Genomic DNA, 26,112 nt, shown 5'->3' on the forward strand with positions numbered 1-26,112 from the left:
AGGAAAACATACATCACAGCTTATGAAACCTATTGTTTCGTGTGTCTCTGAACTGGGGGTGGTGGTACCGTGCTTCACCCTGGGTTGAAGCTTGTGGTTGAAAGGATTGGTAGTGGTTTCAGGATGGCCTGGCAGAGGGGCACTACTGCTGATGAAGCAGTGGGGGACCAGGAATGCTAACCATCCTGAAATCCTGTATGAAGAAGTGTTCTGTCCAAAATACCAGTAACATCTTCATGAGAGACTAGTTAGTATTAGGCTAATGAGGAGGAGAGAATGATAAAATTGATAATAATTTAAATAAAGATGTTGAGTAAAAAAATAGTACTAATATGTGGTTTTGGTAAGAATGATGAAAATAGTCTGCAGTTGATGGAAGTTTAGAAAACACCCATTTGAGACAGGTAGTATCAGTAAGCTTTATTTGACAAACCCTTATATATAGTGCCGTGTGCCAGGCAGTGTTCTCAGCGCTGTGCAAATGTTAATTTACTCAGCCATGGTTAATGGTTCTTGAAGCATTAGCCTAGTCTAAGGTGGTCTCTCAACCTTGGCTGCAAAATAGAGTCACACAGGGAAGCTTGTCAAAGTCTGGATGCCCAGGCTACACCCCAACGAACTAAATCACAGTGTCTGAAGGAGGGACCCAAGCATCAGTTTTTAAAGCTTCTTAGGTATTCCAGTGTGTAACCAGGCTGAGAAGTCTAGGGCCATTTGAAAATTACTTCTTTTCCCAAGAAAAGCTGTGCCAGTCATACAAATTTTAGCTGAAGACCTACTCTGTGCCATTCCTTATAGGGAAAGATGATGGGGAGATAGCTCACAGAGGCTCTTCCATCCGAGGCAAGCAACAAAACTGTAAACAGGTGTTTACAATCCTGGATGACAAGAGCTGATGCTTGGAAGTATGTTCAGAGTGTTTGGGGATCACAAGAGTGAGAACAACTAAATTAAAAAATTCTCAGATGCCAAATTTGGAAAATTATTAAACTGTAATTACTTTAGTTTTCTCTTCCTCACACACAACTTTCATATGGGGGAGAGGAAGCAAGAGGCATTTATCAATCAGTATCAATTTAATCTTCCTAACTTGATTGTAGCCTTTGTGTGGTTGAGGTGGAGAATTTGAATTTTGTCTGTAGCTAACATCATAATTTTGTCCTGGTGTGGAACGGGCTCCTAATACCTCATGAAGCATCGTCGGACTAATGTCCTTCTAGGAATAAGTCATCACAGCTTCACCAAGAGACTCAGGACTGCTATAAGAAGACCTTAGAAAATAAACCACTTAAGTGATACTTGTACTCATTGATTCTAATATGCTTAATGTTTTAAATACTCATATAGCTCTCATTTTAAGCAAATGTGTAATTTTAAATTACAAGTTTAATTGAAGACAGCCACTAAGCTAAGATCATAAAATACTCCAGTGGATAAAGTTATAAATAATTTGCTTATTTTGGATGGTAACGTTCTTCAACAACTCTTAGTTTATATGTATGGATTGCCTTATTCTGCGAAAACCTGATTCTCCAGTGGATAGATTTATTTTCAGTTAAACCTTTGTAGTCTGTACTTAACCATGAATTACTTCCTGGTTTAAGAAACAGGCATAGCTATTTGTGGTATTTGTGTCTTGCGCTTTTGGCATATTAGTGGTGTGAACCAGAGCTATGCCATCTGTAGTCAAGTGAGATTATTTTTAAAAAAGGAGTGAAATGATTCACTGGAAAATTTCAGCACAGATTCTTAAGGAACGATAAGATAACCCTAGAAACATTCTTATTTGGTGTCATATGCTGGTGGGTAGTGACAGGGGAAAAAAAGATGGTATGACTTGTTTCTTAAGATTTTGTTATTTTGAAAATCAGAGAGGTGCTATGCTAGAAAGGAAGAAAGATTTCCATGCAGTGTCAATTAGAGAGAGCTCTGCAGATGAATGAATAATTTTCCTCTCTCTGAATGTGAGTTGGAGCCAATGAGGTTCATTTCTAGTATACAGAACCCAAAAGGCAATATTCTCATGTGTAGAATGGTTGTTTAATTTCCTAATGGGTGTATGTGATAAACCTCTTTATGCTAAGATGCTTCGGAAACAGGAGGACCAGTTCCTAGAATCCTAAGTAAGTCTGTGGGACCTAGATAAGCCATTTCTGAAAGCTGCTGAGTTTAACATATTTTCACTTACTGATATGTGTTTTAACCTAAATGTGTTGATTTCAGGGAACTCTAAGAGTTCCATTTGAGATTGCCTGAAACATGGTATCTTTTTTGTTGTTGTTTTTCTTTTCAGAAAGAAGACATAGCTCATCTAGCAAGCCTTCTTTGGCCGTTCCTCCTACTTCAGTATTTTCCTTCTTCCCTTCTCTGTCCAAAAGTAAAGGAGGCAGTACAAGTGGAAGCAACCGTTCTTCCAGTGGAGGTGTTCTTAGCACATCCTCATCAAGTTCCAAGTTGTTGAAATCGCCCAAAGAGAAACTGCAGCTCAGGGGGAACAGCAGGCCAATGCATCCCATTCAGCAAAATAGAGCCCCCCATGGAAGAATGTGAGTATGGTCATGAGGGTTGTTAAAGCTTTCCTGCTGGATGTGGAACTGTACATACCAGTAGCATCTGGGAGTATCTGTGAATGATGTAACAAGAGAGCCCACCCACATTGGGGAGGATTCAGATATAAGTTGTTGGTTCTTGTTTCCCTATCATAACCTAGGAGCCTTTTCGGAGTAGGAAGATGAGTAATAATAAGGTTAATAATACTGATTTTTTCTATTATGTGCCAGTTACTGAAACGAAGCTCTGCATGTGTACTATGTCATTTAATTATCACGGCAATCCTACGGAATAGGTATTATTGTTACCTCATTTTCCAGATGAAGAGAAGGAAGCTTAATGCTGTTGAGATTCAAATACCACTTCTGTCACTTCCTAGCTGTGGGGATTTGGGCAAGGCACTGTTTCTCTCAGACTCTAAGAATAACAGCCACTCCACACAATTATTGGGAATATTAGAGTTAATATATGTCAAGCACCTGACACCGTGTCTGGCCCACAGGAGACAGTTCACATGGGTGTTGGCACTCCTGCTGCTGCTGATAACGACCATAGTGAGACAGTGAAAGGACTCCCAGATGCTGCTGTAGGATTTTCTGTGGCCTGCAAAGCAAATAGGGAAGCAGTGCTTCCTCCCCCCAGCCTTGGGTTTAGATCACAGCAATGATGAGGGAAGAGTGAAAGAAGTTTACATTCACCAGGCAGGCCTTTGGCAAGTTTCCACAGGGGATCTTTAGGTTGGCAGGCTCCTTAAGGTCACATGAGGGAGCAGCCATGCACTCCCATAAAAACATATCTTCCCTCATCATGGCATCCCTTAGCCTGGTGGTGGGTGGCTTTTCCCTGGCCTGCCTCCCTCTGTAGGGTATACCACATATCTCAGTCCGTGGTCTGATAACCTGATTAATCTAAGGCAGGATCCAGCACCTGCTACTGCTCAGGGACCTTGCCAGCTGGGAGAGGCCATGACATCTTACAGTGGCTCTGCTGCCATCAGGCTATTCCAGGTACAGCTGTTTGGGGCTGTTTGTCCTGGTTGCTAAGCCCCCAGCCCCTGTTCATCTGTCAGAAGTGCAGTACAGCAAGCTTGGTCTTTTGTTTCTGGAGCTGTCTGAAAGCCAAAGAAAACGCTAGTGCGGTGCATAAGTCACTCACCAGCTTAACAGCTGTTAGAGCACTGACTCCGTTGAACAAAGTTTATAAAACCTCATCAATCCAAATCTTCTTTCCTTGGAGCTAGGACTTTAGAGGGGGACCAGGCCACCTGTTAGCTTCCTACAACATCATCAGTTTTACCAAGCAAACTGATAGTGTCAGAAAGGTTCCAAGAGAAAAGCAATTCTTTGTTAGTGGCACAGGTATTCAGCACTCACCCCCTCCACCCCACCCCCATCCCTTATACCAAGTGCTTGTATCCTAAACTTCTATCATAAAAGCCTTTTTCAGGGACTGGAGAATCACACTTCAGTGACACATCATATGCTAATAAAACATTGGTCTTCCTCATTGACAGAAACAGAGAGCCTTTTCTTGGAGATATGTTGTTAGGCATGTTTGAGTCTCATAAGTCTTTAGTGACATTTCTTGGAAGTATTTGCTCACTCAGAAGTTTACTTTGTTTTGATGAATCCTTTCTTTGAAATGACGGTTCTCAAAAGATATTCTCTAAGGGTTCTGCAGATAGTCTTTCATCCTTTTAGACTTTTTGATGTTTTGCTTCTTGCAGAAATTGCATTGGGTATCAGGTCCAAGTCTCCCATAGACCCATCTGTAAAATTTTTCTGAAACGATTAAAGACCAGATAAATTTGATGGTCCACTGGGGCCTGGGGCTTTTGCCTCACCAGGAGGGCTTATAGATTTAAGTGTGAAACCTACTGGTTTTTCTGGATAGTCCTAACGAAATACATAAGGTGCCTTCCTGGAGGCTGTACAGTGCTCGGGTAGTCCCAGAACCTGCCCTCATCCCTCTGGCTCACTATTCGCCCAGGGCCACAGGGCACTCAGGGCTGGTGTTCTCGCTTCCTCCTACAACAGCATGACACCCTCTGTGAAAGTGGAAAAGATTCATCCGAAGATGGATGGCACACTACTGAAATCTGCGGTGGGGCCAACCTGTCCTGCTACTGTGAGTTCCTCAGTCAAGCCTGGCCTTAACTGCCCCTCAATACCAAAGCCAACCTTGCCTTCTCCTGGACAGATTGTGAATGGCAAAGGGCTTCCTGTACCACCCACTCTGGAAAAGAAATCTGAAGACAATTCCAATAACAGGAAATTTTTAAATAAGAGATTATCAGGTAACTTCACATTTTCTCTCTTAATAATGTTTCTCTGTATATTAAATGGGCATTCACGGGGAGCCAGATAAACAGCTATCTGTAAGTCCCCTTTTTAAAACTGGTCAATTTCAGCTTTAAGAGGAAGTTCCTTAGGTGTAGTATGCTTGTGCTCTTCACTGTGGTAAGAGTGTGTGTGGGTAATGTTAAAAGTAGGTTTTTAGTGTTTTGTTTGTGAATGTAGTAATGCAGTAATGCTGACAATATCTTTCTTGTCTTCTGATGACAGCAACGCAACTCTCCTCATGATGTTGCTGCTTTGTCACAGTACTCACGTGTTGTACGTTTTGTATTTATTGATAACATGGTTGATTGTATTCAAGCTATAATGTGTTTCTCTTGAGATTTCTCCTATATTATTATTTACAAAATAAATGAAGGAGTGTTTGCTCTGCACCCGGCTGCAGCCCCAGGCGGGTGCTTTTTCCATCTGCCAGAGAAACATTCCAGGGTACTGTGGCCATCATGATCTGTCAAGGGTGATGCAGCTGCCCAGGATTACAGGATGAAAAAAAAGAAAAAGAGTTAAAAATGAAGGAGTATTTGGTGAGCCCATGGTAATGTCTGTGTGTTTTTGACAGAAAGAGAGTTTGATCCTGACATCCACTGTGGGGTCATTGATCTCGACACCAAGAAGCCCTGCACACGGTCTTTGACATGCAAGGTAGGTGGCCTCCTGAAGCTGAATACTCTGATTAGCACAGGGAAGTGGGATGTACCACTCTGCTCCCAAAGTCTCACCAACCCACAAGGGGACATGATGCTCTGTATATTGCTCTGAATTGTGTAAGTTAGGGAATAATTTGGTTCTGATGAAGAAAGCCTAAGCTGACAAAATATGAAGTATGTTATGATAAATTGTAATTTTGAGAGTTTGTTTCTAATGAGCAGTATTGTATCTAGGAGAATTGTGTTCTTCCCTAATCTGTCTGTTATTTTCAAAGGCTTTTAATATTTCTACATAAAAATTTAATACAAAAGGCTACTGTATTCAGATAATTTTTACTGTGGTTCAAATTATACTGAATTAAAACAAGTCTAGTAACTTCCTTTGCATATATACAAATATCCTTATAATGTGTAAGCCATGGTTCTTAAATTTTAAAGAACTGCTTTTTAAAAATTTGCAACGTTGAGATGGCTTTATTCTAGTTTTTTAAAAAATACCAGATAAAATACCTAATTTATATATAAGCTAAGAGAATGTAATGATCCCCCTTTCTGTTCCGAGGTCTTCCTTTATTTCCTTTAAAATGCCGGTATGCTAATAGGAAGTATGTTTGCTGTAAAATAAGAGTTGTTGATGTGGGGGCGGCTTCAGGGCATCATTGTGCCCCTCTACATAAATTATATTTATGCACATTTCTCTGGAGAATGTTTCCAACTGCCCTTCAGAAGAGTTCAAGAAGTATTTAGAATCACTGCTTTGAAGTACGTAATTTAAAAACCTTGTTTGAGGTAGAGGGTAAAAATTATAAAAGTTAGTTTCTTTCTAAAAATTAGTAAAATTGTTGGTATATTATTTCAAATTTTACTAGAGATTGTATTTGAATAAAGTACTTCAGGTTCTGCTCCAGCCCTTCCCACCAACCAGTGAAGGAATGTTAAAATCTTCAGAAGTGGGGAATTTTTAAGTAGGTTTTATTTTAATTTAAATTTATAATTTCATTTTAGTGTGTAGATTTTGTCTTTAAACAGTGGTTCTGAACCTTTTGAGGAAGGGCCTTTAAATACCTAATTTTTTTTTTTTTTTTTTTTTGTCTTTTTCGTGACCGGTAAGGGGATCACAATCCTTGGTGTAGTGTCGCCCACACCGCCATTCCTATATAGGATCTGAACCCGCGGCGGGGGCGTCACTGCGCTCCCAGCACCGCACTCTCCCGAGTGCACCACGGGCTCGGCCCTAAATACCTAATTTTTAAAAAATCATGGTCCTTCTTCCCAGGAAAAAAAAAAGTACATACATATATATGTTCTGAATTTTGCATTCTGTCTTCGGTGATGGACACCCCCACCCCAAGCTCATCTTTGGATTTCTAAATTAAAAACTTCTATCTCGGAACAAACGTCTTTTGTTTTTTATAGGATACTAATTGAACACATATAGTGATGTGTTGTTGTTTTTGTTTTGTGAAGATAGCCATTTGAGCTCTGTAAAATTATGTCACAGATTCAGTTGCCCCTAAGGGAATTTGTGGAAGCATGCCTCAGCCCTCTTCCACATTAGGATCACAACTCGCTGTCCTCTCTGCCCTCTTCCTGCCTACCTGGCTCTCAGTAACATAGATTTCTCAGTAACATGGTACCTGTGGGCAATGAAGGGTGCTTTCTTTGTCTGAGATGCTCTATTTAAATTATCTGTAAAGCGCAGTGGTGAACCAAAAGATTTTTTTTTTCTTTCATTTTTTTAAATTTGGTTTTATTGTGCTGAGAAACTTAATATAAGATCTACCCTCTTAACAAAGTTTTAAATGTACAGTGCAACATTGTTGACTATAGGCACAATCTTGTACAGCAGATCTCTAGAACTTATTCATCCTTCTTAACTAAATCTTTATGCCATTGATTAGTAACTCCCTGCTCTTCTCTCTTCCCAGCCCCTAGCAACCACCATTCCACTCTTTGATTTTATGAATTTGACTGTTTTATGTACCTCATATAAATGGAATAATGCAGTATTTATCTTTCTGTGACTGGCTTATTTCTCTTAGCATAATGTCCTCAGAGTTTATCTATGTTGTCACTTATTGCGGAATTTCCTACTTTTTTAAAGCCAAATAATATTCTATTGTATATATGTACCACATTTCTTTATCCAGTCATCCATCGATGGACATTTAGGTTGTTTCCACATGTTGGCTGTTATAAATAATGCCGTAATGCATATGGGAGTGCCGATACCTCTTTGAGATCCATATTTTAATTCCTTTGGATAAATACCCAGAAGTAAGATTGCCAAAAGAATCTTCAACTCAAAATCTGCAAGGAGCTTCCCTAGCTCTTCCTGTGCCTTTGTTGCTTGATGAACCGACTTTGTATGTATATGCATATTTCTGCCATCTTCCTTTTCAAATGCTGTGTGCTCTCCTTGTGCTCCTTCATTATTGTCTGTGGCATAGTGCTAAACCTTTTATTGCATTAATATGTGTCTTCAGCCCTGGCTTGTCGTGGGTGCAGCACAGAATAGACAGAAAATGCAGCATCCCATCAGGCCTGCCCTTTCACAGGATGCCTTGATTTTCTTCCATTGTTATCTTTGTCAGTTCTTCTCCCTTTCCTTGCCTTCACTTTGGCCTGAATCTGTTAAGCAGTGTAGAGCTAACCATGCTAGAGTGTCCCCACTCTGAATGTCCCCCAAATTGCTTCTGGATTCTTCCATCTTAGACTCAGAATGTGTCTGTTCACTTCATTGTCAGGGAATTTGCTGCTGTTCATTCCCATCACTCATTTCCTGTTGTCTGCTTGCCACCCTCATTGTCCCCTCCTCACTTCCTCATCTGTCTAATATCCTGTTTGATGTCCTCTGTGCTTTCTATGCAAAGAGATTTGTGACTCTGGCAGCCTTTGTCCATTCAGTCACTGTAGAACTTTTTATTGCATATGTCTGTGAGCACAGGCCTCATTCAAAGTCCCAGAGGATACAGGATTTAACAAAATCACGGCATGTTGTCTACCCTTGTGGAGCTTACAGTCTAATGAAGGAGATGGAGATTAATTTAATAATCACTCAAATAAGTATAAAATTACCACTGATGATAAAAAGGAGAGAGGCCTATGTCATGAAAGCCTGTGATAGGAAGATTTGAACAGAAAAGGCTTCCTTGTCATAGGAACAGTGTGCTGAAATTCATATGATTATTTACTCAGGTAGAGAGGGTGGTAGAGGCAGGAGAGGTGGAGGAAACAATGTGTATGGAGACTCTGTGACGGGGCAATGCAGATACCGTAGAGCCTGAAAGGTGGCCAGTGGCTGAACAAAAAGAGGTAGCAGGCAGCACGCGTTCCCAAAGGAGCGGGGAGCAGTGAGCAAGGGTCTTAGAGTGTGCAGGGCTCCAGAAGCCTGGTTAAACAGTCAGTCTTTATCCTGTGAGCCTGGGCAACCCCAAAGAGTTCCATTGCGGGTAGGGGGCAATTATCAGATTTGTTTGGAATGTTCTTCAGAACTCAAATCCTATTTATTCTTCAAACCAAGATGAGAAAATATTGATGGTCTCTGCCGACTTTCTTCATTTGACTTTACTGTGCTAAGTGCCAAGGGACGTTTAAAGATGAGGAGAGGTTTATACATCTGTTTGGAGAGACAGGCAGGTAGACAGGCAGTGACATATGTCATTTGTTGTTTCAGCATGTATTGGAGAACCATTATTTTTATATACTTTTTGTTTGAAGCGTTGAGTGCCAGGTTCTCTTCTAAGTGCTGGTACAGCATTAAACATAACAAAGTTTCTTGTCCTCATTTAGGTTACTTTCTTGTGGATGTATTATATACTAAAGAAAATCAAGTAAAAATTTAAAAAGAAGCTAAACACATTTATCTGTGCCAGGTGAGATTTTGGGTGGACATAGTTTGCAGTATGTCTAGTAAGGAGGTAGTTTATGTTACTGAATTTCAAATGGAAATTAGAAGCATAATTTCCCTTAAGTCTCTTAAATTGTAGCAACCATGCTATATAAACCTGTAGAGCAATATATTTGTGTAATGTGTAGGGGCAAGGATACACGTGAAATATGATTTTCAGTATTTGGTGGTAGCATAAAAGAGAAAAGGAAATATGTAGATGAACTCACTCATGTTCATGCATATGTGATTGGGGGCCACTGTAGTTACTGTAAACTCATCCCTCCACTCCTGAGTATTATTAGTGTATCCATGCTTTGGGGGGGGGGGGTTGGCTGGCTGGTAAGGATATCTGAGCCCTTGACCTTGGCATTATCAGCACATTGCTCTAAGCAAGTGAGCTAACCAGCCAGCCCATGCATTTTTACAGACTGAGACCCCAGCAGTGTGGAATGGTCAGGTTCGCTTGACTTGCAAAATCATTTCACAGTGATTAGACTTGACTGCCAGTAAGATTTACCCAACTCTGACCAGTTCACATTTGTGCATTCAACTTTATCTTCTGCTAGGAATAGTATTAGGCTTCAAGTGAGCCTTGGTTTTTTTAAATGCCAGTAATTATCAAATGCACTTGGAGTATGGACATTTTCATATAAGATGTGCTTCAACCACAGATTTGTATTGGTTGCCTTTTTAATGCAAGCAGTCATGTAATTTGACCTTTCTTTTTCTCAGTGTGCCCATTTCTTAATTCTGAAATTAGACATTATCCAAAGACCCAAGGGTGCCATTCATCCCGTTTTCTTGATTTCCACAGCAAGTGTCTGTTTATAGGGATTTGCTCTGCTTTCTATCTCTCCCACTTCCAGCCTTTCTTCTCAGCCTCATCTAAGGTCTTTCTTAGATGTAGCAGTCTCTGTTTCTAAAATGCTTTGAGCCACTTTCTTCTTTACGTGGCATTTTTATTGGAATAGAGAGAAGCAGTTGTTTTTAAATTTTTACTCCCTGGCAGTTACTGAAAGAACACCTTCTGTTACATGTTTTATGGAATAATTGTTTCTTTCCTTTAAATTAACATTCAAAATTTTAAGTGGCCCAAAGAGGAATTTTTCTAAGGGAGTTGATGAGAACTCCAGTAAACAAATTATTATTGTGGCATGAAACATGAGCACCTGTCATTGGTTTCTGCTGTTTGCCACTCAGTTATATACCAGATGACATAGCTTAACATTTCTCCTTTTTTGTGATGGAAATATTGTCACCAGATTCTTCTACATTTAGAGTCTGGAATATGTGCTTCTAGTCTAGCTAAGGAGAAAAGATCGTGGTCTTATGGCTTTTATTTTATTTTATTTTATTTTTTGGTAGCTGTCAAGTATGGGGATCCATTCATACTCTTGACCATGGTGTTATAACACTTCACCCTGACCAACTATAACTGGCCAGCCCGTGTTCTTATGATTTTTAGCCTATCAAATTCTGAGCAGTCTTTGACTATGCTAATGGTCCAGATTGCTTTCTTATTGGGAGTGGTGCTTTGAGATATATGACAGATAATTATTTTTGAGATGCCTTAGTTTCTGTATTTTTTTGGTCTGTAGACACATTCCTTAACCCAACGGAGGGCTGTCCAGGGTAGAAGAAAACGATTTGATGTGTTATTAGCCGAGCACAAAAACAAAACCAGGGAAAAGGAATCGATTCGCCATCCCGACTCTCAGCAACCACCGCAGCCTCTCAGGGACCCACATCCTGCCCCTCCTAGAACGTCACAGGAGCAGCACCAAAACCCTCACGGAGTGATTCCTTCTGAATCAAAGCCTTTTGTAGCTAGTAAACCTAAACCTCACACCCCCAGTCTTCCAAGGTAAGCTGAGCCCTCCAACTCTTTCTCACTCCTTCAGAGAACAGATTTGCATACACTGTAAAATCCCAGTACAGTCATGTTGTCAAGAAACACATCAGGCTCACTGTGGAGATACCTTTTAAATTGAGTTTTGCTGTGGAAAAATAACAGTTGTTGAGTTCATCAGTAAGTTTCAACCAGGACTCTTCTTGGATGTAAATGAAAGCAGCAGAATAGAGGTAGAGTTATCTGCTCTACACTTCTCAATGTCAGGTGTCTCAACCCTGTTGAGCAGGGCTGAAATTGGGTTCTGCCTGCAGGTTAATGACTGCATCATTTCACATGGCTTTGTCAGCAGTTTCCCATTCATTTGTCTTGCTTCTTGCAAAATACAGCAGTGGGAATTCTTGCTGGGGACAGACATTCAGCCTGAATTTTTACAGCATCCATTTATCAACATATTTTTTCACTCATTCATTTGGGACTTTGGCCTGAGCATGTATTGTACATTTTAGCAGGGTAGTAAGCAATGGGTCAGAGTGTTTTAGCAAGAACTTAGATGATGGAATATGTGTGTCTTTGTGCTTGCATATTTAGCCAAGTTGAAATAAAGGACTTTGTACCCAATTTCCAGAAGGACGGGAAAGAGAAAGGCATAGAGAATGAGGGCTTCGTTGTTGCCTGTTCAACCACTGGCAATAAGGGCTCTGCTTAGGACTGTGCCAGCCCTTGGCTGCTGTTGCCTAACATTTCACCCTCACATGTCTGATCCTTGAAATGGTCACATAAAGGTGGAAATACCTCTCTCATGGAAACCCAAGTGTGTGCTTGAGCCTGTCTCAACATGAGCTCTGTAGTTTCTGAGCAGTACATTGGAGGAGCAGTCAGAGGAGGCTCCCCAGAGTGTGTTCAGGCCCTGGCCAGCTGGAGATTCCTCAGCAAGTCCTTTCTTTGGCCATCTTCTCCTTGAAGTTTTTCGATCTATAAAAAGTAAGCTTAATTCTGAACCACTAGGTTATTATAGATGTAGGAAAAATACATTTCTGCCCTTGAGTAACCGGCTCTAGACTATACGCATAAGTGGTAATGCTACCTCATTCTTTTATCATCATTTCCTGTCCCTCCTAGATTATCTTAGAGTACTTTGCTAGTTGTCTCATTTATTTGCCTTAGAAACCCAAATCCAGTTGAAATAGAAGAGGAATCAAAGAAAGAATCCTCTTAAATTCCAAATGTATTTCCCCTTCCTTGGGGAGAATAGAAGGAAGACCTGAACCACCCAAGTGGCTATAGAAAGGAGAACTAGGTATAAGTTACCTTTAGTTATGCATGGCAAACAGCTAAATTGAACATTGTGCAGTTCAGAAGAGAGGTTCCTTTACTCCCGAGCCACCTGGATCAGCATCTGTTTTCTCCCAGTACAAATGGTGGAGCCCAGGCCTCCTGTAGGTGGTTTTGGATACGTTGTTGTATCTGAGTTAAGGACGCTGATTCCCAGGTGTGTGATCTGATCTGTGCTGCACTTTCTACTCACCAAGGCCTCCAGGCTGCCCTGCTCAGCAAGGTGGGAGTGCCCCCATTGACCCTCCTCCAGTCCATGAATCTCCACACCCTCCCCTGCCTGCCACTGAGCCAGCTTCTCGGTTATCCAGTGAGGAGGGCGAAGGCGAGGACAAAGAAGAGTCTGTTGAAAAACTGGACTGTCATTATTCAGGTCATCATCCTCAGCCAGCATCTGTAAGTTCCACGTCCACCCCCGCGTTGACCCTCCCCACGCAGCATGGACAGGGCACTGCAGGGGGGTGCTCCAGGGACCTTGGCATGCCCATACACGTGGGACTCGGTCAAGGTGTGAGAGCAGTTCAGAACAGGGCACCCCAGAGGTGGCACACACTCTGTCCGGGGCCGTCTCGTGCTTTTCCCTTTCTCTTCCACGAACCTCAGGGCTAGGCATTGTCACTCTCATGCTTCACAGCCTATAGTACTCATAGTCAACTCTGTCTTTCCTGATTAGCTCCTTTCCTGGAGGAGAGAGAACCCTCACAGGGCGTGCCAGCGTCAGTGTAAGCAAGCACGTGCGGCTGTGTTCTCTCTTTCAGTTTTGCACATTTGGGAGCCGGCAGATTGGAAGAGGCTATTACGTGTTTGACTCCAGGTGGAACCGGCTTCGCTGCGCCCTCAACTTCATGGTGGAGAAGCATCTGAATGCGCAGCTGTGGAAGTGAGTGCCTGCTGGTCTTGGGGAGAAGAGCTGACTTTTACTCAGTGCTGCATCTTCTTTTATTTCCTGTGGGACTGATGTTATGAAGATATGCTTATCTAAATGAAAACGGGCCTTTGACTGACTCTGAGAAGAAGGCACCTTGTTTGTTCATTTAGCAACTACATTATTGTTCTGGGGACAGAGGCTCAAGGCAGAAGGACTCTCACATGTACGAAGCTCACAGTCTTAGTAGGGGATGGGAAGAGGCAAAAACCAGTCAACAGGGCTGGCCCTTGGCTCACTTGGGAGAGTGTGGTGCTGATAACACCAAGGCCAAGGGTTCAGATCTCTATATAGGGATGGCCGGTCAGCTCACTTGGGAGAGCGTGGTGCTGACAACACTAAGTCAAGGGTTAAGATCCCCTTACCGATCAAAAAAACAAAAAACCAGTCAACAGAATGAATGAGGAGATAATAGCTTGTCATAAGGGAGATGATAGAAATAAATAATAACAATCATCAACACTTAGAGCTTACTACATGCCAGGCAACTTTTTACATATATTTAATGTTCACAGTCCTCTATGACAGGTGACCACGATAATTCCTGTTTTACAGATAACAAAACTGAGATACAAGTCAGGCAGCAAGTTAGTGGTAGAGCCAGGATTTGGATATAGAGAGAGTTTGCTTCCAAATAAAGAGCTGAGGTGGGAAAATAAACAGGCTGGGAGGATTCAAGGAAAGCCTCTCTGAAGAGGTGACCCTTGAATTAAGATGGATGGATGAGAAAGAACAGCCATTGGGATGGTGGGAGTGGGTTCCAGGCAGAAGGTCTTGAGTCAGAGAAGATGAGAGCTTGTTTAAGAAACAGTGAGAAAGTGAGCATGGTACAAGACAAGGTGCAAGAGTCCTGCAGGGGCCAGATGACATTGAAATTGAGTGCAATGGGAAGCTATTGACAGTTTCAGATAGAGAAGGCCTGTGCTCTGATTTGCAATTTAAGACATCTTGTATGGCATTATGTATGCTAATATTTCCCAAATGAGATTTTGAGTGAAAAAAGGGTTCCATCGCCAAAAAGGTTTAACTCAGCCATTCCAGAAATTAAATTGTTTTCATTACTTACTGTAGGACTTCTCAGAGCCTTTAATGGGCACTGTGCTGTATAACTCTCAAAGCAGGGGATGTCATGTGTAATGTGGAACGTCTCCCAAGCCTCTTTGACTTGGGATCCTTTTTTTAGGGAAGCATCTTGAGGAACTAATGTTTGGTGAAACCTACCTGGGTATACATTGGGCTTTGCTAAAGGGGGCTGTCCAGTTATCCCCAGGTAATCCCAGATCTCCATTTGGGCATCACTTACTAGTGCTTCCTTGAATGGACTTGGCCAGTATCTCTATTTGCCTCCCTGACTTGGTTTCTTAATAAAGTTGGAAGAAGTTGGTTAGAGGCCTTGGATAATTTACAATCCAGAGAACCATCTCCATAATCATTTGTTCACTTAGGAAACTAGGTCCAGAGCAATGTTATTGTGCTTTTCTATTTCACACTTCTTCCTGGTTCTTACTGGATAAGAGGTACTTCTTCCTACTTTATGAAGGAGCATTGTCTCTGCCTGGAGACAAAATCAAGAGAGTGGGTTGCTGTGGTTTAAGGGGGGTCTCTTTACATCAGAAAACCCCAAGATACATGAAATCTCAGCTTCTTATTTCTTCAGACTACCCAGTGGGACTTGAAGAGCTCAGGTGAGCTCACTAAACTATGAGTTTGGTGTACTCACAAGCGTTTCGAGGGGTCCTCAATGTTTCATCTCTGTTATATTGATAAGTGGCTCATGGCCAGCAGTTTGGGTGAAGATGATTTCAGTTCATAAGGACTTATGTGGACAGGTTTTCCTCTTTGTGCTGTGAACTTTTGAAAAAGCAGGACCATGAGGTTAACTCCTCTATCTACTGTCTCTTCTATCAGAAGGCTGACTGCCTTATCACCTGCTCCCAGGAAGGAGGAAACCATTCCTTTCCATTAACATGACCTTTGGGTTTAAAGAAGTTAATACAGCAGTGACAGACATGTTGCTCAATGATGAGCTGGCACACAGGCTTGGGGCAGATGGGAACTTGGAGTGTAGTTCCAGACCCAGGTGCTTGTAGAAATAAATGCTCCCCGAAACAGGAGTGCTGTTGGCTGATTGGGGCAGCTCGAGATTTGCTGAGGGGAGCTCAACACTTCTCACCCAGAGGAGAACTATTCTCAGGTGGCATCTTTGAGGCACTCAAGGAAACTTTCAAGGTGGTCCAAGTCTCATCCTACTGGCTCAGCCAAAAATCTTCTCTTTCACAAAGAGCCTCTGTTTGAGTAGCACTCTTCCTGGCCCCTTTCCCTGTAGTTGCTTATTGTGGTAAATTTGAGGGCAAGTGGAAGGGGGATTTGAGTATAAAATGAGTTACTTTGGTTTGTGGAGGCTCTGGACAGTGGTGAAGTTAGAACAGCACTTCCTCTGGAGCTTAGCCATGACCTAAAAGGCCATTTCCAGGCTCCTCTGATTTCTGTGAACTGCTTGCCCTCTGCTGATTTGGGACCACTATTCCACAGTCCCCTAAGAAGAGCTAGGATGGTTATCAGATTGTTTTTTTGTTTGTTTGTTTTTTAACTTTTTGAACTGGAAATACATTCATTTGGCTTAAAAAAGAAAAATAGTATAAAGAGGCATATAATGGAAAGTCTCTGTCTCCCTGTCCCCTATACTCCTATTTCCTACCCACCCCTCATAGACAGAACCATTTTTGTTTGTTTCCTGTATATCTTTACAGAGTTTATTTGTGTAAATAGTCAGTATGACTATGTATTCTTACTTTGCCTGTTCTTTATACAAAAGGTAATGAATTAGTTAAACAAGCTTTTCTAAGAGTAACTGGTAATTGTCACCTGGAGAGACCCACATCCCTTTCCCCTGTGGAAGACTTTTCCTTTTCTCAGGATTTGGTTCCAGGCAGCCTGGTGTTAGGCTCTGGCCTACTGAGCCACCTGGTGGCCACGAGAAGCCATTGCACCCAACGAGCTATAGTACCTTGACTTTATTTCAGGGACTCTCAAACATGCCAGTGCCCACAAATCACCTGAGGGCATTATTGAGATACAAATTCTGATGAAATAGATTTGGAGTGGGGCCCGGGAACTCAACACTTCTAACAGGTCTCTCAGGTAATGTCAGTGCTTGTTCTCCTTTGTGAATAGTACAGGGATAGAGCCTAGCTTCACAGTCTTGGTTCCCCAGTGCTTCCGGTGTAATTGGCATGGGCGTGGCTTAAGCTCCACAGGTAACTGTAATGTGCAATCAAAATTGAGAAGCACTAACCCCAGACTAGAGCTACACTCTTGAATGGGGTTTTAAAGCAGGTGCAAAATTTGCAGTCATTAATTCCTTTTATTAGTAACTATAGTCTTCTTTAAAAGCATCTGGAAAGCACTTTGACAGCAGTGTAGGCCAACTCTCTCACTTGAAAGATGAGGAAATGGAGCTGGGGTAGCGACTGCATCAGCCAGGGCTATTCCACTAAGTCAGGAGCAAGGCCATCTTGGCATTTGCCTTCCAGGCAGGCTGTTTACTGTTTTGCCACCTTGGTTTTACTTCTACCATAGGAGTATTTGAAAATGTTGGTGCTGTCGCAGTTAAAAATCAGAGCTCAAATAAACGGGGGCCTCCTTGGTTTGACTATTTGAACGGCTCCCCTATCCCTCAATAAATACCTTGCCCTGACATTATTAGCAGAATATATTGTTACAACACTGTGACTGAAAATCCCCTGAGATTTTGAGGCTTTATTCCCCTGTGCAGTCTTTCAGCCTGATAGTTATGACCTAGCAGTTGCTGTTAACTAGCTGTGCCCTTCCTTTTTTCTCATTCCTTCCCAAATTCTCTCAACATTTATCGAGTACTTTCTGTATTCCAGGCACAGTGCTGGGCACTAGGGCTACAATGGTAAATAAGCTGTGGATGGCTCCACCTGCAAAGGAGTTAGTGATTAATAGTCACATTAAAACCACCCTAACTCTTACCAAGTCTACAAATGGGGCAGTGTGAGTCCATGGGGGAATTAAGCAAGTCATGACGGTCAGGACAGATTTCCTACAGAAGTGATGATGAGCTGAAATCTAAAGCCTGAGCAGAAGTTGGGGGTAAGAATGAGGTCCAGGTAGAGGATATATAGGCTCTTCTGTCATGGAATTTACCTGGAATGGAAGGAAGATCAGTGTTTGGAACAGGAAGCTGGGCAGTAGTTGGGGTGAGACGTGCACACTCACCGCTATTCTAAATGCCCCACAAAGGCATTAAAGACTTTGAAGGAGAAAAGGGACAGGATAGGCTTTGTGTTTTAGAGTCATCACTCTGATGGGGTATGTTTCTCAGCATCAGAGATGAAGGGTGTGCCCATCTGCCAGTTTCCATGAATGGCTATGGTGAATGTCACTCACTGCCCTCTCCTTTCTTCAGGAAAATCCCACCAGTGCCCAGCACCACATCACTGGTCTCCACACGTGTTCCTCACCGGACAAACTCTGTGCCGACATCACAGTGCGGGGTCAGCTATCTTGCAGGAGCCACTGTCTCTACATCCCCAGTTCTGCTGTCATCCACCTGCATCTCCCCAAATAGCAAATTGGTACCAGCTCACGGAACTACACTAAATGCACAGCCTGCCGCTTCTGGAGCAATGGATCCTGTGTGTAGTATGCAATCCAGACAAGTGTCTTCTTCATCCTCATCCCCTTCCACACCCTCTGGCCTTTCCTCAGTCCCCTCCTCCCCTATGTCCAGGAAACCTCAGAAGTTGAAATCCAGCAAGTCTTTAAGGCCCAAGGAGTTTTCTGGTAGTAGCACCAACTGTCACAATGCCAGTAGCAGTACCAGTGGTGGCTCAGGAAAGAAACGCAAAAACAGTTCCCCACTGTTAGTTCACTCTTCCTCCTCCTCCTCCTCTTCTTCTCATTCCATGGAGTCTTTTAGGAAAAACTGTGTGGCCCACTCTGGTCCTCCCTACCCCTCAACCGTAACGTCTTCCCATAGCATCGGCCTCAACTGTGTGACAAATAAAGCAAACTCCGTGAGTGTCCGGCACGACCAGTCAGGGAGGGGCCCCCCTGGGGGGATCCCTGCTGAGTCCATCAAGAGGATGAGTGTGATGGTGAACAGCGGCGATTCCACTCTTTCTCTTGGCCCGTTCATCCACCAGGCCAATGAACTGCCTGTCAATTCCCACGGCAGCTTCTCACACTCACACACTCCTTTAGAAAAGCTCATAGGAAAGAAAAGAAAGTGCTCACCTGTCTCAAGCAGCATCAACAGCAACAGCAGCAGACCCACAAAGGTTGCCAAATTGCCAGCCATGAACAACGTCCACATGAAACACACAGGCACCATCCCAGGGACACAAGGAGTGACTAACAATTCCCTCCTTCATCAGGTAGGAAGTGGACTGTGAACCCCATGAGAATGGACATTTCCCCTCCCTAGGGAACTTCTGCCAGCTTGGAAATCTGTGTGGTTGGGTTGGTTGGTTTGCTGTAAACAGATATCCAGCTTCATGGTGTCTTTAACAAAAAGGAAGAGTTCATGGCCGTGTGAAGGTAAAACAGGTTCCTCTCTGCCAGAATTTCTGATGTCTTTGGAAGATGCTCCTGGGCGAGGAATCCACAGTAATGCATGTTGCAGATAGGGCTGCAGAAAGCATCAGGCATGACAGTAAAATCAGAATTGCAAGGGAGTTGTTCACCATAGCCAACCAGGTGCTGACCTGGTGCTATGTGTGCATCCTACGATGCTGTTGAGGAAGGAAGCAGACATTGTTTCCTGGATGCTGATGCTCCAGTGTGTTTGCCTGAAGAAAGCTGGGCTAAAACCAAACTGATCTAGAAAGGGGTCATTTAAGATTTTAAAAGAAAGACTTTTTAGTATTTTTCCCCTCAAAGATTTCAGATATTCTGTGTTAAATTGCACCTCATATTTTCTCCTCCCTGCACTGGAGGGAGGCAGGAAAACAGGATTCAGTGTGGGCCTCGCAGAAAACTAAAATCTCATTCCAAGTTAATAGTTTAAAAAGAAATCTGAATGTGGGCCCATTAGTAGAGAAGTGGCTGAGTGGGTATTGGATTCGGAATTAACCATGACTTTCTTTTTTATGCCATTTCTTTGTCTTTTCCCTACTCTTCCACCTTTTACTGTTCTCTCCTGACTTCTGTAGCTGTTTCTTCCAGCTACTTTGCTCTAACTTCCAGCTCATGTCTCATCTTACTTCATTCATCAGAATTTCTCCTCACCTTGCTTACAAACAGGAATTTCAGCAGCATCACCCCAGAGCCCTCATTTAAAATGTGAGGCTCTTTTTTATGTTTTTATTACCCCCTTTCCTCATTTTCAGAACATAACTCAAATGCCAGGTTAGAACTTTTTCAGAAAATAGGAAAAAGTTTTTACTGTGATGTAATTTCCTTTCAATATTTGTGTGAATTGACACCCAACACCAAAGGGGAAATATCCATGAATTTAAGTAGCTGCTTAAATTATGGGCTATCTGTATGTTCAGCTTTTTGAGCAGGGATTCTTGGACAAATGAGAATTGCGCTTTTACTTCTTGGTTTGTAGTTACTCATTATAGTTTATGATAAGCATAACAACACAGTGCAAACACAGCAAGAAATGATGATACCCATCCCTTAAACACTCCCTTGAGGGCAGTGTCTCAAGGAGACGTGACCTTCACGGGGTGCGGGGTGGTATTCCATGGTGCTGTGATGTCCATCTCACATTTGTGTTACTGAGCACACACTGTCTTCATTTAGATGGGTGTAGCTCTTACTACCCACTGTAACAAAAAGGACAGAAGGAGGCTGGCTGGGGCACAGCAGAGTGTGACAGTGCCTATGGGAAACTGGGGAGTGGGGGCCCATCTGGAGCAGCGATTCCCAGACACTCGTTACCACTTTTAAAGAGAAACTGCAGAACTGGACTTGCATGTGAAATTTGGCATTTTTAAAAGAGATTTTATGTGTGCGTGTGTGTATATATATATATAGTTTTTAAATCTGGTGTTGGCCAAGCTTGGCTCATGACCTGCCAGTTTGCCACCTCTAATTTTTACCAACTGGGGGGACTGTGTCCCACTAGGAAGACCCAAACAGTCTAGCTTTGGGTTCTTTCCCTGAAAATCAGTTTGGACTTAAGTTTGTGTTTGAGAAAGATTTCCTCTGTGTAATGGAATACTGTTTATTATGCTACACAAATCCTAGGGGCCCATGACTAGAGATCAGAGGATCAGTGAACCCCAAGAAGTGTGGCACATTTTTTGTCTGTGTTCATTTATCTGCAGGAGCGATCCTATAGCTTTCATCAGAATCTCAAAAGTACCCATGACTCCAAAGTGCTTTAAAGAATGCTGCTCTTAGAAATGTAGGGACCTCAACTTACCATGCCCTGTGGAGCTGACTTTACAACAGAGATAACTGAACTGGCTGAAGTCTTCTAAACAGAGGAATGAAGTGGGACATGATGGGAAGCCTAGGAGATGGGGTTGGGCAGGCACCCCCTAAGAGTCTATTTATGGCTTCTGCCACCAAGGACTTAAAAATAGCCCACTGTGAAGGCCAGAGTTCCCTCTCTTTGCACAGGCACTGCCTTCGGTGTGAGCTGTCTCACCTGTGGGAGCTAGCCCATTTGACCTTATTCTTAATTAACAACCTGGAATGCCTTCAACGACACAAATCAGTAAATAAAACCGAAAGGCAAAAATGTGAGAGCCCTTTCTCTAAGCTAGAAACCCAGGCCTGCTCTCTTCTGGAGGGTCTTCTAATAGTAAATCTTTAGAATGATTGTGCCTAAGGGCAGTGGAAGCTTTTGAAAGCTAAGGCCAAATTCTATAGCTGACTGCTCCTGGCATGTGGCCTGGAATACCTTCTTGTAGAATCAGGGAGTACAGTGTACAACTGCTTACTTACCTTTCCATTGTTTCCCCACTCTCTCTTTTTTTGAAAGCCAAAGGCACGTCCCTGACAGCTGAAAATAGCACGGGGAGGAATAATCTGGACACTTTTGAGGACAAGTTACACCTCCACTCAGCGCTCTGGACTCCATGATGCCTTTGAGTCTGTTTTCCCAACCTCCAGTGGGCCTCAAGGGTAGAAACCTGCCGCCTGGCTGTTGTTTTAACAAGGATTTCCCTGAAGCTATGTCTGTAGCAGTGAGTACTCATAAAGGACACTGGATCAAGTTCAGCCACCGAATTGCTTTTATCAGTGTTAAAGTGGTCTGGACTGCTTGCTACCAATCTGTGAGAAGTTTTTGTTTTTGTTTTATTTTTTGAACTTGCAGTATATCATGGAGCCACTCTTTGAGTAGATTGGCTGGGCAAAAGAATGTTTTGGCAAGAGCATTACTATAGACTTGTCTCCCTCCTCCCTCTCCCTGCCATTTTTTTTTTTTTTTAACACTGTCTTCTGTAGGTCATTCTCCAGCAGTTAGGCACCTTAACTGGAGAGTGGGGACCTTCCAGAGGAGAAAGCACTACACCCTGAGCAACCCTCTGGAGAGGGAATTTGGCTTTAGATTTTTATAGCAATGTTCCAAGAATGGAATATGGATGTTAGTGCAAGGCCCCGTGACAGAATAGTCCAGCCTTTTGCAAATAATTTGGGATCAGAAGCTGTCAGAAGCTTCTGACTTACAAACTGGTTTGAAGCCACTGATGCCCAGAGAGCAAGTATAAACCATTTTAGAGGATTACTTTTCATGGTACAAAAGCAATTCTGTGTGATTAAAAAAAGAAAGAAAATGCAAATTAGTTTTGATAAAGGAAAGCCAAATTCGGAAGGAGGGAGTGGGTGGGAAAGGTAAAAATCACTATAGGGAGAAAAAACTTTTTACAAGATTTCCAAAGAAATGGAATTTTCTTATCCTTTAAGCTTTCATGTTAAACAGTATGTCAGATTGGGTTGGTTGTCCTACCTAGTCTCTTTTAAAAATTGCCTTTTTAAAGTGAAATTATTAGGATGTACTTAAATGTTTCCAAGGCACTCTTTGCATTACCCCCATTTTCCTCTTTGGATACTGTCCTGGGACTAAGTGTAAATTTCTGCCTTGAGCACTCTGGGTATTGTGTGTGTGTGTGCCCACGCTCCCTTATGCCACTACAGATGTTTATTTGGATGCAGTTGGGGTAGGGAGCAGACCCTGAGGGAGGGGAGTTGGAGAATGTGTACACTTACCCACGTGCAGGTTTTATTTGATGTGCATATGGTATTTCCCTGACATACATACTCCTTTCTTGGGATTAATGCCAGCCATCTTCCTGAGAGAGTTTTGGAGCCCTCTAGAATATTTTTTCAGGTACTCCACCCCCCAAAAAAGAACTTAATATGTTAAAACAGCATTGCTTGAGAAGGTGTCATTGAATTTTGGGGATGAGTTGGGGCCTTTTAACGGGTGATTCTACCACAACAACTCTTGAAACAGGAACCAGGCACTTTTGCTTATTAGAACACACAAAGTTGCCGAACACAGGGTAAAATTTCCAAGGCTCTGAGCATTGCCCTGGCCAGTGCCTAGACAGAGCCACTCAGTGCATCCTTTTTTTTCCTATAATTCTTGGATTACATACTTCAGTTTCAGGGAATTTCAAGTCAACAACAGGTAGAATGAATAAATATTTGGTTACCAGCCTAATAATGTGAATTGCTACAGAACTATTCTTATTATGTAAGAAAACAAAAACTTTATGCAGATACTTTAGCTATAAATTGATGTAAAATATTGATTCTTTTTTTAAAGGAAGGGGAGAACAGTATCTTGTTCACTTATTATGCAATCAATCAGTAAATGCTTTTAAAATGATACTATAGGAGAGCTTAGTAAGGAGAGAGCATGGATGGACCAGTTTGGGATAGTGAAGAGAAATCAGTCTGATTGTTCCATCCCAGTGAGTGGAGAGAAAGGAGCTAAAGAGGGAATCAGAACGTACCTAGTCGATTCCTTGGCGACAAGTGCAATGGGGTATATAGATAGAATTTATTTTCAGAGCCAAGGGGACTTGATGGTTATAAATAAAGTTGCTTTTATCAGTGGAATTTATAGACAGATCATGTTGTTCCAAAAGATGTGAATAGGATCCACAATAGCAAGTTGATTCAGAATAATGTAGATATTTAGATTAGCGAGTATTGATCATTTGATTTCTTAGACTGAAGTTTTCATTGAATTTCATTATGTCTCCCGGTAGTACACAGAGCATCGGGATTAGGATATTAGCCATTTTGGATTCTGCCTACCACAAACAGACCTATTCTAAACAGTGCTATTAAATTTTAGACTGTTGTTCAAATGTTTTATTTTCTCCTACAACTACTTTTTATTATGAGGAACAATTAAGACCATTTAAAACAAGGGAATACAAGTATTTTTTTGAATTAAATTAACTTGAAAAAACCAAATTTGCAGTGGTTGGGTTGTTTCTAGACAGACTTTGGTATCAATTTAAAACCAAGATAATTTTTATATTCTTTCCAATAGAATTTCATGACAACTCCTGCAGTTTTCTTAGCCTACAAAAAAATTAAAAGTGCTGCAATGATGAACAAAGAATTATACAAAACCTACTTTTGTATCTTTATTTTGGAATTTCTCGTTCTATTATAAATATGGAAGTATCCCTATTTCAGAAGACATATTTTGTTAAAAATGAATTGTACATATTTAAATATGTATTTTTGCACAGGTCTTTTTTTCCGATATCCTGTTTTGGTACAATTGAGATCATCTAGTATTTATTTATTAATTAATAAAAGTAAATACCTTTTTATAATTTGAAGTGGTTCACTGCCAAGCCAATAGTTCTAGAACTTGCCTCCTTTACAGTTTAAGGGATGCCTCTGTTCTGTGAAAGTCTTTGTCCCTTTTAATGTCTCGGGAGTGGATTCATACAGATGAAGTGGGCATTGCTTCTCCCTAGTTGCCTGATTTCCTGATAGACTACATGTAACTAAGTGACACACTGCTTTTCTTTTGTTAGTGTTTTATGTGTGAATGTGTGTGTAAGTGTGCGTGCGTGTGCCTGTGTGTTTGTGTGTATACTCTCTGAGCACATGTGTGTTAGTATGTGATGTGGTTTAAAACTAATGGAAAAAACTGAAAGTGCCTGAACCTAGTTTTAAGCTTAGACAGAATCTCTTTAAAAGACTTGAATGTTCAGTTGAACTTTTGGAGTTTGCTTTTTCCACCTAAATATTGTTTCTGAAGTTTTAGGGGAGGAGTAGAAAACCACCAATGCTGGTAATTCTATAAGGTATTTTAAAATTCAGACCTTTTGGTTCACAGTAATTCAGCTGGTGATGGATTGCCTGGGGCACCAAGGGTTACTGATCTTTTTGTCAGCCAGCAACTTACACAATGTGTTCGTTTTGTTATTCACTCATGAAATAGAGTTTAAAATAGAATACTTAAAATATTTTGTATTCCAAAAATAAAATACAAAGAAGTACCTCTGAGAACATGGAAAAAAATGTATAATTTGAAAAATGTAACTTATAAAGGCAGCTGTCTTCCTGCAAGAGTTCTGTTGCCAAGGAATTTCTTAATGTCTCATTTTGTCCTGGGGGTGGGGGTGGGGGGTTGGGCTTTGAAAATTGTTAAAAGTTTCATTGTTTAGCAGAAAATAATCATTTTTACATTTTGTGCAAAACATTTTACATTTTCAGATCATTTAAATGAGCACTACATACTGTCGGTGTGAATGTAGGGCCTTGAGAGCATTTTGCTATGTTTTTTTGAGCTTGGTTATAAAAGCAATCTCCTGTGTTAAAATGTGTGAATAGTTTGATAATTTGTACACATAATCAAGAGCATCTCAGCTGGACTTTGTGTTGGCTGCTGTATAGAACATGAACAAATGTCAAGGGATAGAAAATTACTTTGGATATTTAAAAGAGAAGAAATATATAGTCTATTTGTTTTGTAACAAGTTTCTGTAAATAAAATAATTTATACTATTTATAAGAAAAAGTTGTGCTTTGCTTTATGATAAATTAGTTTGTGGAACAAACATGTTACTAAACGGGCAATAAAATTAGGACTTCTCAATAAATAAGGTTGGCTGCATGAAATATCTTACATGTTTCTGCCTCATTGTGATACTAAACCCAAATTCAGTCTTGTCTGACTTCTCTTTATTTTTGGCATCAGACACCTTCTGAAACACCTTCACTTTTGCCTCTCTCCTGTACTAGCTAAATTCTTCTGTGGCCTTAGGATGATTCCATTCTTGGACACAGAGCTTTGGGTAAATTAGTAACCGTGTAAACAGTGAACACTACTCTTTTCTGGCCCTCTAGGTTTGTGAAGTAAACAAGGGGGAGTTGATAGATTTAGAAGCACATTTTGTTTGTACTTGTTAATATGTAAATTTGATGACATGTAGTCAGTTTTTAGAGAGCTAAACTTTTTATACGGAGATGGTATGTAATCTCTTCCTTGCTTTTACATACCTCCCTTACTGGCAGTACAAGTGCATTTTAGTATTATTCAGAGCATAACATAGAATCTTCTATCTCTGGAAATCTGGCAAGTTTTACCATTT

The 26,112-nt window shown here is 41.5% G+C and overlaps 1 protein-coding gene and 1 non-coding gene across 3 annotated transcripts in view; both read left to right on the top strand.

The window, feature by feature from the left end:
- ATXN7 (ataxin 7) overlaps positions 1 to 24,110 on the top strand; it is a 145,284-nt gene extending 121,174 nt beyond the window's left edge. For both annotated transcript variants that reach the window (XM_063114349.1, XM_063114348.1), the window contains 8 exons: positions 2,294 to 2,546; positions 4,587 to 4,846; positions 5,467 to 5,549; positions 11,045 to 11,310; positions 12,828 to 13,026; positions 13,389 to 13,510; positions 17,988 to 18,957; positions 21,522 to 24,110. In XM_063114349.1, the coding sequence (XP_062970419.1) occupies positions 2,294 to 2,546; positions 4,587 to 4,846; positions 5,467 to 5,549; positions 11,045 to 11,310; positions 12,828 to 13,026; positions 13,389 to 13,510; positions 17,988 to 18,957; positions 21,522 to 21,539 (2,171 nt within the window). In that variant the 3' untranslated portion in view covers positions 21,540 to 24,110. The remainder of the gene's footprint in view (positions 1 to 2,293; positions 2,547 to 4,586; positions 4,847 to 5,466; positions 5,550 to 11,044; positions 11,311 to 12,827; positions 13,027 to 13,388; positions 13,511 to 17,987; positions 18,958 to 21,521) is intronic.
- LOC134391440 (small nucleolar RNA SNORA77) lies at positions 5,265 to 5,391 on the top strand. Its single transcript, XR_010024978.1, has one exon. It is a non-coding gene; the product is annotated as a small nucleolar RNA SNORA77 (small nucleolar RNA).
- Positions 24,111 to 26,112: the final 2,002 nt, after the last annotated feature.

The sequence above is a fragment of the Cynocephalus volans genome, chromosome 11 (assembly GCF_027409185.1).
Source record: "Cynocephalus volans isolate mCynVol1 chromosome 11, mCynVol1.pri, whole genome shotgun sequence".
Classification (NCBI taxonomy): domain Eukaryota; kingdom Metazoa; phylum Chordata; class Mammalia; order Dermoptera; family Cynocephalidae; genus Cynocephalus; species Cynocephalus volans.